General features: G+C 35.3%; 1 protein-coding gene across 1 annotated transcript; it reads left to right on the forward strand.

The window, feature by feature from the left end:
• Nucleotides 1-499: 499 nt before the first annotated feature.
• Nucleotides 500-10,330, forward strand: LOC127799820 (zinc finger BED domain-containing protein RICESLEEPER 2-like). The gene is made up of 3 exons (XM_052334038.1): nt 500-1,032; nt 1,142-2,063; nt 10,298-10,330. Exons 1-3 carry the CDS (start codon nt 602-604, stop codon nt 10,328-10,330), a joined length of 1,386 nt encoding a protein of 461 aa, XP_052189998.1. The 5' UTR covers nt 500-601.
• The last annotated feature ends 1,452 nt before the right edge of the window (nt 10,331-11,782 follow it).

Raw genomic sequence — 11,782 nt, forward strand, 5'->3', positions numbered from 1 at the left:
TGCTCGACCCATCTCGTTCTCGCTGGCCTTCGCTGCCTCTCGGCTCTTGCCCTCTTGCTCGCCCTCGCTACCTATCGACTTGTACTAGGGCTCGGCCCCTCTTGCTCCCGCTCGCTCTCGCACTCTGCCTCTCTTGCTCTCGCTTGCCCTCGCTTGCCCTCCGGCCCTCACTGCCTCTCGACTCTCACCATCTTGCTCGCATTCGCTCGCCCTCTTGCTTACCTTTTGCCTCTCGGCTCTCATATAACTAGTATGGTTTTTTTTTATTTTTCGATCATATTTTTTTTACTTATTTATTCTTGATTTGTTGTTGAGGTTGTTGTATTTTTTGTGCAAATTTTTACAGAATATGGCATGTTCACAAAGTGGCAGCACACAACAATGTTTTGTGAGCGGATCTTTGTTCGGTGAACAAACTCATCAATCAATACCAGTGGAGAGTTCTCAAGAGGTAAATGTTTCTGATAAGGAAATTGGTGGTAGGACTTGAAGTGATGTATGGAAACATTTTCAAAGAGTGGTCATTAATAAAGAAATTAAGTCTCAATGCAACTATTGTAAGAAATTACTTGCGGGTAAATCAACAAATGGTACATCAACTATGAAGCAACATCTCAATAGGTGTCCTAAGAGAAGATTGGTAGGAGATATAACGCAAATGTTTATAAAATCTGATTTGAAAGGAGAGATCTCTTCCGGTCCATATGATGAAAAAAAAAGAAGAGAGAAATTAGGAAAGATGATCATTATGCATGATTATCCTCTTTCGATGGTGGAGCATAGTGGATTCAAAGATTTCACAAGTACCATTCAACCTCTTTTCAAGTGTCATTCTCGTAATACTTTGAAGAATGATATCATGAGGATTTACAGTGAAGAAAGAGATAAAGTGATGAGTTTGATTGAAAACATTGACAGTAGGGTGGCTATTACAACAGATATGTGGACTTCTAGTAACCAAAAAAGGGGTTTTATGGCTGTTATAAGACATTTCATTGATAAGTCTTGGACATTGCATAGCAAAATTTTGAGGTATGACAAATATTTTTTAACTTAGTATATTGTTTTATTGTTGTTAAATTTGATAATTGTAGTTCTAAACTTTAAGTTTACTAATAATTTATAATTGTATGTCATTTAGGTTTATCTATGTCCCTTGCCCTCATACAAGTGATGTGTTGACCGATGTGTTAATTGATGTTATGCTTGGGTGGAATGTGGACTCAAGATTATCCACAATTATAGTGGATAATTGCTCTACCAATGATAGTATGATTGGTAAGATTAAAGCAAAATTGAATGTTGGATGTCTTTTGAATGGTGGATCCTTATTGCATATGCGTTGTTTTGCCCATATCTTAAATCTTATTGTTAAGATTGGTTTAGATGTGATTAAACATGCCATTGATAATGTGAGGGAAAGTGTAGTTTTTTGGACAGCATCTCCAAAAAGAATAGAAAAGTTTGAGGATGTTTGTCGACAAATGAAAGTGCCTTATGCTAAAAGGTTGGGTTTGGATTGTCCTACTAGATGGAACCCTACTTATTTGATGCTTAAAACTGCTTTGGTTTATAAGTCTGTATTTCCTCGACTTAAATTGTTTGAATCCCAGTATAAGAATGTGCCAAGTGACAAGGATTGGGAAACTGCAAAGAATGTTTGTGATAGATTAGAGTTGTTTTATAATGTAACTGAGTTGTTTTCTGGGACAAAATATCCAACTGCTAATATGTACTTTCCAATAATTTGTAAGGTTAAGTTGACATTGAATGAGTGGGTCAAGTCTCCTAATGAAGTGATTAGTACAATGGCAAAAAGCATGTCAGATAAGTTTAATGCATATTGGAATGTGATACATAAGTTGATGGGTGTTGCTGCAGTGTTAGATCCTAGGTATAAGATGACTTTTCTTGACTTTAACTCTCCTAAGGTCTATCCTTATGACTATGATGAACAAATTAGCAACATCAAGTATCTTTGTTATGATTTGATGGAGGAATATTACATTAAAAAGAACAAAGTGAATGATGTGAATAACCAAGAATGTACATTGGATGGGAGTGTCAGTGTCACTCCAAGAGAGAATTTCATTTCTTTTGATGATGAATATCAATCTTTTTTGAAAAAGAGAAAAACTACTAAAGATACTAGTTTCAAAACTAAATTGGACCTTTACTTGGATGAAGATGTTATAGTTAATAATGGTCAGTTTGATATTTTACTTTGGTGGAAAGTGAATGGGGTGAAGTATCATACCTTGCAAACTATTGCAAGAGATATATTAGTTATTCCTATATCTACTGTTGCTTCGGAGTCGGCATTCAGTTCTAGTGGGAGACTAGTGAGTCCTCATCGTAATCGACTTCATCCAAAGACAATAGAAGCATTGATGTGTGCCCAAAGTTGGTTGTCAAGTGAAGTGGAAAAAGGTGAATTTATTTCATTTACTAGTTATTTTTTTATTGTTAAGACTTTAACATTTTTATATTAATTTATTTTTTATATTTATATTTTTGTTAGATGGAATTGGCTCATTTATTTCAGATGAATATACATCAATTTACGAAGAAGATATTAATGTTGTTGATAAAGGTATTAACTTTCGTAGCTAAATTTTTTTAGCTTAAATTACAATTTAATTATGCAGATATTAATTTATTGATCTTAACGATTGTAGGTTTGGAGATGTGATTTTATATCCAAGAAGTTTTATAACATTATGCAAGAATAAGGTAACTTTATTAGAATTTATCTTTGTTTGTTGTAAAATTATCAAAAAAAAATTTGAATACTATTTGTCTTTATTTGTTGGTATGGATTAAATTAAAAAAAACCATGGTTAAAACCAAAACCGAATGGTTTGGTTATGGTTTTTAATTTTCAAAACCAAATGGGTAATGGTTTGGTTTTAGTTTTAGTAGTTTAAGTTTGGTTTGGTTATGATTTTGGCAAAAACCGAAACCAAACCGAACCATTGCCAACCCTAATCCTACCATTAGGACTGATAAGCCTCAAATTACATAGTTGGACAATGAATCACATATTTACAAAGAGTTGTAAACTTGTTAATTAAATGATATTATTCATCAAAGTTGGTTATCCAATAAATCAACAAAAAAAAATAGGAATGTTCAAAAAAATCGGTGCATCATGAAAATTGGCCAAACCAAATTGATCAATTTTTTATTTTTGTGGTCGAAAATAATTTGGACGTTATACAAACCGTGCGGTTCGCAATTTGCGCAGTTGGCGGTTCGATAAAAAATATAAAAAAAATATTATTATAAAAGCCACCCCCAACAGCCCCATTCCCCACCCGCGCAACCCTAACAAGTTAATTTAATAATTTATTTATTTTCTAAATAGATTAATTGCATAATTCATTGATAAATAGGTTATTTTTTGTTTTCAATGTTGAAACGTTGTATATTGAATTATACTGTTTTGTCTTTATTTTCTACTCCTATTTATTTACTTTTGATTTTCTTTATTTACCAATATTTGTGTCTTTATTTACCATTTGTAAATAGTATTTTTAGTAGTTTTAAGACTCACTTCTACCAGATTTTCAAACATCGATATAAACTGCACCAAACTAGACCTGTCTGGTTTGGTCGAAAAATCGTACAAACGATTTGGCGTGCTAAAAATGATTTAGATCAATCAAACCACACCGCGCACACCCCTACAACCCTAGAAAAAATCATGTAATGATAGGACCCTCTCAATGGTGAAAGGATAATTCATATTTTGTACATTCATCAGAAAATGAAAAAACTTGTCTCTAATATCAAATGCAAAAGTGTTTAGCCAACAAATAAAAATAGATGTACATATGTTGGTTTGAAAGAAATAAGGAGTTAATCCTACGTGTGTGCATCCCCAAAGATCCAAACTAAAGAAGGAAATACCAAGGTTCATGATGTTCGAGCATTGTAGCCATTACTCAACAACACCTAAGTTTTAAAAAATTTAGAGATAATATAAGCAGTGAAGGACCCACAAGCATCAAAAGTAAACTATATACGATCACTAGGAGAAGATATAAATTCTTATGCATGCATGCATCATGTGAAAGATAATAACATTTTATACATAATTCAATATATCATGAGTTGATACAAGTCCTCTAAACCATATATTATCATGTCAAACAATCACATTCAAATGGAAATATATAAAGCTATGATCTTATATAACAAGAGAGCAAATGTACAGCTATGTTGCACGAAAACGAAAACGGGAAACGTGGAAATTGACGTTTTTCTAAAAAAAATAAACATAAATAGGGTCCGAAACGAGAATAAGAAATATTTTTGAAATATTTCGAAAAAGGGAAAACAACACCTATGAGGTGTTTCCATGCAACATAGGTGTATAGTACTATATATCATCTCACATAACACATACATGCATGGTGCCATGATCTATATGTCTTTGTTATAATTGTCTAAGGTACTCACTAACTAGACCTAAATGCAAAGTAGAAAACATGATGCACACTAGGTCATGCCAAAACCTTTTCATGTAACTCGTAATTCATATTTTTGCGAATAACACATAACGGACATCTTGCACAGATATCAAACTTTTCTCTTCTGTTTTTTTTTCCTTTCCTAGTGGATTTAAAATAGTTTATAACAGAATCATTAGTTTTGTTGGTAGAGAGCATCTATGAAAATAAAATCATTTGATAATATTACAATAATACAATTTTCAAAACATGTATGGAACACACTACAAAAAAAATTGGATTTTAGCAACGATTTTTTTTTTTGTGTGGTCATTTTGTAATCGTTTTAAATGCCGTAAAGTGATTTAACCGTCGCAGATACAACCGTCGAGAGGCATTTTGCGAAGATTTTAAAACTGTCGCTAAATTTCAATATAAATCAATAAAATTGTCGCTAAACTTGAATCTTACTATTGATTTTAGCGACAGTTTCAAAACCATCGCTAAATTTAAACATAAATTAATAGTGACTTTAGCGGCGGTTTTAAAATCGTTGCTAAATTTCAATATAAATTTCTATAAACCAATGACTTTAGCGATGATTTTTAAAACCGTCGCAAGATTTAATTTTTGTAATTATTAAATTTTTAAGTTTTTGTTATAATTTTTAAAAATCACCGCAAAATACCATGTTTTGTCATGGTTTTAAAAACCATCACAAAAAAATCACCACAAAATACATCTTTATTTATAGTGACATAAGTTTTTCATATCATAATGAAAGAACTTACCTATCAACTCAGACATAGATCTTAGTCTACTCTTTGTTAAGTTGCGTCTCAAATACTACAATCAAAAGATATAGATTTAAACATGTTCCGATGAGTTAAAACTCTAGTTTTTCACCCCTAATTAAGATTTTAAAATAAATTATGATATTTCAATATAAATTAGAGGTGAGACTCTCTAGTGTTAACTTACTTAACCCAGACAAAGAGGCCGTCCAAGTAACTTACTACATGAGCCAAGGGAGAGGAACATTATTTAAATCTTTAATTGGTTTTCATGGGACATGCCATAACTATTGTAAGAAAAGCTAACTCTACCTTGATTGCTATAGATGGTTTGCACGTATTAGAACTTTAATTGTATGCCCTGCTCCAAATGGAAACAAATGCGATAATAGTAACAATAGCTATTGTAACACCTCGACTTTCAAGGCATTAAAATATATGTTAGGATTTTTATTTTTATTTTTTTTATATACATCAAATATAAATCGACAATAAATCCTCAACATAACCTTTATTTAATAACATTTCCAAACATAGTAAATGAATGATACAGTTTAAACATAAGGGGAAGTAAGATCAAAACCTGCACAAAATTTCGAAAACATAATATGGGCTCATAACATCATTTACCTAACACATTTATTTAAAATCTAAATAATACAGCCGAATGAAATATATGGTCCTAGCCCCACATGGGACCCACAAAATTTTTGTCTCAATCACCTTTTTGCCCTTCCGACCGCTTGCCTCGCATAGAATGTGGAATATTCCAAGGACATAGTCTAATATTAGAAGATGAAATCTTCTAAGTGAGGGTTACACAAGTATGAATGAATGAATGATGCATGGACGTTTATAAACAGAAACCTTTATAATAACTTCCCTGACCTACCAGCCCGGCATGAAACCCTAGGCAAAATCCCGAACCTCTGCAGGATAAGCCTAACATTGTTCCATTAATTGCCCTAGGGGAATTGCTGCTACACTTTTAGGGGATGTTTGGTAAAGGAGAAATTTTAAGATTCCTGAGAATTTTAGGTTGGGAATCTGTATTCCCATGTTTGGTACAATTTTTTTATAAAAAGAATCCTGGGAAATAAGATTCCCGGGAATGATTTTTAAACAACTTTCCCACAAAAAGATTTCCACGAGGGGGGTTGGGAATCCAAGTTTCCCATGAACTTGAGAATGTTTTTAACAAATAAAAAGACTAAAATACCCCTTACCCTTTTATAACCCTATACAAACATATTATATATATGTAATATATTGATATTAAATATATTATATATACATATATGTATATATATTTATATCTTATATATTATATATTAAAGTAGATATTCATACAAACATATATTATATAAATATATATACACATGCATATATATACATAATGTGTAAAAAAATAACATTTTTTTTATTTTCTAAAGATATTGTGGGTCCCAATATTTTATATAATAGAAGAAATTTATTATTTTTAAATAAAAAATTAAATAAGGGTAATTTTGGAAAAAGAACATGAATTCCCAATAATGTTACATTTAAACCAAATAAAGAAATGTAAGATTCTTAGAAAAGAATACTCAACATTCCTAAGAATGCTTAAATCTATCCAAACATAGAATTGCATAAATCTTGGAAATCAAAGATTTCCAAGAGCATTCCCAAAAATCATGAATCTCAGGAATTTAAAAACTTCTTCAGTACCAAATGCTCCCTTAGGGTAACATCCCAACCCCATGCACGAGTTTCAATATGTCAAGATATCGTGTCATGCATATATTACGACTTCTCATACAACAGTATATAAACAAATATGACAAAATTGATCATAACATATGTAAATATCATGCATAGAAAGGTAATCATATTGAATATGGGTTATAAGGACAAAATCACTCACCTTACACGAAAATCGGGATACCTAGAAAAGCGTGCAAACTGCCTCGATTTACGTGTCAACTTTGAAACTCGCACCAAATGTTTTACCTCAAGTCCAAAAGCACCCTACGAAAGATATTTATTTAAATAATCAATAAACCTATTTTTCTTTAATTTTCTTGCCTTTTTCCCTATTTTTCTTCAATTATTTCTCTCTAATAAACCAAAATAAATACCTACATAACTGTTTTTCAAAATATTTTTAGATAGAAAATTCTAAAATAATTTTTCAAGAATATTAAAAAAATTTCAGAAAATCCCAAGCCCGCACACGCCGACGCGTGGTAGGGCGTGTGAGATTGGCACGTGAGGCCCACGCGTCGGTCATCTTCTCTGGTGACGGCTTGCCAAAAAATCTGGCTTTTTACACCACGACAAAGCCTATGCTGAATCGATCCTAATGGCATAGGTTTCAGCCCAAAAGAACCACTACAAGGCCCTCAACGGGCCGGCCAAACTCTCGGCTAGCGGTCCACCACCCACCTCCGGCGAGCTTCGAAACCCCTTCATTTCTTATTCAAAATGCACATAAATAATCCTTACCTTATGGGCAACAAAAGCCCCTTATTTTGGTCGGCCAATTTGTTCAAAAAAACCTTCGATTTGAGCCTCCCATTTTTTAAATTTTCAGCCATCAATGTGTTCTATTTATAAGTGATATTGAATCTCCAAATGGCCTTGGCCGCCTTTCCCATTGCCTTAAGCATCTTCACCGCCCCTAGATCAACCTAAAAGTATCAATAATCGACTACAAAAGCAAGTTGCAAGTCTCACCATTTTCGGTAAGCTTTCTTGGCCTATTTTTTTGACAATCCGGCCATTCCAGTGGCCATTGTCTGCTCATCATCACTCATTGGCCCTCCCTGACCACTGCCCATGCAACCCCAGAAGCTTTCGGCGACCCCTCATGGCTTGGTCGGATTCCATGGCCAAGATTTTCATTGTTTTGCACTTTGGCCCAAACTGTTTTGGTTTTCTCAATTTGCCCATTTTTCTCACAACCCTTGGACTTTTTCTTAATTGTTATTGAGTCCCTCAAGTTCAAATATTTCAATTTTCCTTTTGAAACTTTTGGAAAAAATGACATTTTGACCCTTCGGGCAACTTTGAAAAATTACAATTAAGCCCGTTTCTTCGTTTTGACCCTAAACCTATTTGTTTCTTCCTCAAACTTTTGAAGGGTTGTTCTGCTCGATAAACCGAAGCTTCCTGAGGCTTCCGTCATCTTTTTCGGGAGTCTCCTACGAGAATTTAATTTTTCAGCTTGATTCCTAATTGTAACGAAAATAGTTCCTGATTCTATTTCTTTTGGTCCTAAAAATCATGCCTCGATATGCTCGTTAGATGTGTTCCTATTTCCTTAGACATTGAAGCTTTAGGGGTCCTCCATTCGACTGATTCGGTAAATTTTTTAAGCTTTTCAAATACCATTTTTCTCCGAATTTCTATTTTTCCCTTAAAATAATAACCCAAAGTTCTTGGGTATTACAGCTATGGCAATGATAGTGGGTACCACAACAACAATAGTAACAATGGCAGTGACCATTGATTGGGGGTAATAGAGGACATATATTTGGATCAAACGGAGCAGTTGATGAAAAACATGATTAAGTATATTAAGGGCACCCAAATGACGAACCAAGATTCAAACAAAGTGGATAGAAACTATAAAAAATCTACTTGTGTTTAAAGGGAAGGCTAGTGAAGACCCCTATGTGGGTGAGTTTTGCTTGAACCAACAAAGAAACTGATCAAGCATATTAGGTGTACTGAAGATGAAAAGGTCAATTGTGCAAGCTTAATGTTACAATATGATGCATGACAAAGGTGAAAAACCATGAAGAAGAAAATGGATGCCCTGGTAACAAATCAAGAACAAGTGATTATGGTTGGCTAAGGACAAGTACAAATGATAAACCAAACCATCACATGGGGTTAGTTCAAGAAACTTTTTAATGCCAAATACTTTCCCACATGCTAGAAAGTGGTAAATGCCAGGGAGTTTATGATTTTACAAATAGAGGGGTGACATGATTGTAGCCTAGTATGAGGTTGAATTTATAAGGTTAATCAAGTATATGCCTCTATACAACATGGATAAAGTTGAAAAATATAGTTAAAAGTTCATGAAAGGCTTGAGAATAGAGGTACAACAGGTACATAACACTATGGATGTGCAAACATATGTAGATGTCCTATTCAAAGCCTTAACAATTAAGACAAACTCAACTTCGATAGGGTTGATTAAGGTTGGGTCTCGAAAGTCAACGGAGGACAAAATGTTGTGTTTTGTAGAGTGTAAATGTGAGTATGGGTGGTTGTCCCACATTGGTTGTATAAAGAGATGAGAGTGGGTATGTATACTCCTCCTTCTCACTTGGATTTGGGCCCTAAGGGGCACCCAAATTTTGTAAGAGGGCAAATCCCTTGGCCCTTGCGTGCGATGCCGCCACCGTCCGTCCGATCAGGTCGGGTCGAGTTGATTTAGAAATATAGATATATTTTTATATAAAGAAAGTTAAAAACTATTTTCCTTTCTTTCTTTTTTTTTTTTTTTATTTCTATCTGTCTTCTTCTTGTGACTCTACTAGTTTCCAACGCATCCATTAAAGCTTGCATGTTCGGTTACCCCAAGCGTCGGGCATTCACACCGACGTTCAATGTTGGTTTGATTGCAAAGTCGCTTCGGTGCCCTCAACCTAGCTATAAAAGACAAGTCGTGCCTTGGGTTTGATCATTGCTTTCTAGAGTCTTCGTCTTCCCCGAAGTCAATCACAGAGAGCAAATACCTTTTAGCGTTTTGCTAGATCCATTCGATCGAGGTCGTCGTTCGCTGAAGCAAGACCGTCGTATCCTGCATTGACAGTAGTCGATGTCTGTAGTGGCTGAAGTAGGGCTTTACTGTCTTCAAGATAACATTACCAGTGTACGCTACCAGCGTGCCTCGATCCTCGGTTATCTTCTGCCTCTCGTCATGTGCGTTTTCGGTCTTGTACCCAGCAAGCTTGTTTTCTCCAGTTGCTGTTGTCCATGTCAGAAACTGGGTTTGCCTTTCCTCTTTGTTATGCTTGCTAACAGTTAAATTTATGATATATGTTGTTGCAGGTTTTTTCTTATACTGTTGTGGTCATTTGTTAAGTTCACCGGAACCGGTTGAAATTATTTGTTGTTGTTGCACATTCACATTCTGTTCATACTGTTGTTGTTGGGTGTTTTGGGGCTTTGGCTAATTGTGTAATTTTCCTACTAAGTTTGTATTGTTGTTCCAACAATTTGAAGACAATAAGTAAAAGGAAAAATAATCCAAAATTTTTTTCCTAAGTGAATATGGTTACCCCTAACACCAATGTCACTGCTATTGCTACTATTTCGGTCGTTACCGTTGGATCGGTTGTCACCAAAGCAACATCACATGTCAAGAAGCCACAAAAATTTAACAGTGAGGATTTTAAGAGGTGGCAACAGAAGATGATCTTCTATCTGACCACCCTGAATCTGGTCCACATCCTCAATGAGGATTGTCCAGTTACTCCCGAATGAGATGTAACGGTGGAAACTCAGGCCACCAAGGAGGCATGGCAACATTCAAATTTCCTCAGCCAAAAATACATATTGAACGGGCTGGCAGACTCACTTTACAATGTCTACTGCACAGCCTACCCAACATCCAAGCAGCTCTAAGAGGCACTAGATAAGACGTACAAGTTAGAAGATACGAGTACCAAGAAGTTCCTGGTCGGGAAGTTTCTCGACTATAAGATGGTCGACACCAAGTTGGTGGTCAATTAGTTGGAGGAACTGCAAGTCCTTTTTAGTGATTTGCTGAGTAAGGGATTGGTCATAAATAAGTCATTCTAAGTTGTCGTTGTGATCGAGAAGTTACTACCTTCGTGGAAAGATTTCAAGAACTACCCGAAGCACAAGCGAAAAGAGTTGTCCATGAAGGATTTGGTAGTTAAAATCTGCATCGAAGATGATAATAGGAAGGGAGACAAAGTCCCACTCAGGCTAGCTAGAAGCTAGGGCCAACGTGGTAGAAGGGTTAAAGCCTCAACCCAAGAAACAGTAAGGCAAGAAGAAGAACAGGAACATGGGTCCCAAGAACAAGACCCTCACCAAGCGCATCTAGGAGAGCTGCTAGGTGCATGGCAAGATGGGTCATAAAGCTATTGACTGTCATCAGAAAAAGTAACAGAGCTCTGGTAACAACCAGCGCGAGAACAATTAGGCCAACATGATGGAAGAGGATGTCGACCTGATTGCAATTGTCATAGATGTTTGCATGGTGTCCAACGCAAAGGGCTAGTGGGTAGACACTGGGGCTACGAGACATATTTATGCGGATGGGGGTTTGTTCGCCACATATCAATGCCAACCTCTTGTTATTAGATAATGGGGCTAGCACGTGCGAGAGCGCATGTGTCCGAAGGGGGGACAGACTCGGTGCTTAGTAGTCGGTGAGTGACCTTAGCGAATCCCACATTGGTTGAGCATAAAGGGATGTTGGGCTTATATATACTTGTGTGACAACAACCTTTTAGAAGATGGTTGCCTAAGCTATTATAGTTATAACAAAAGAGGTGCGTGTGC

The sequence above is a fragment of the Diospyros lotus genome, chromosome 4 (assembly GCF_014633365.1).
Source record: "Diospyros lotus cultivar Yz01 chromosome 4, ASM1463336v1, whole genome shotgun sequence".
In the NCBI taxonomy this organism is placed as follows: domain Eukaryota; kingdom Viridiplantae; phylum Streptophyta; class Magnoliopsida; order Ericales; family Ebenaceae; genus Diospyros; species Diospyros lotus.

Bases quoted from the DNA above. Each gene is read 5' to 3' on its own strand.
- LOC127799820 (XM_052334038.1), top strand. From the start codon at position 602: ATGAAGCAACATCTCAATAGGTGTCCTAAGAGAAGATTGGTAGGAGAT. The intron at 1,033-1,141 runs GTATGACAAATA...TATGTCATTTAG, and splicing joins TTGCATAGCAAAATTTTGAG to GTTTATCTATGTCCCTTGCC. The intron at 2,064-10,297 runs GTCAGTGTCACT...ATGTTGTTGCAG, and splicing joins AATGTACATTGGATGGGAGT to GTTTTTTCTTATACTGTTGT.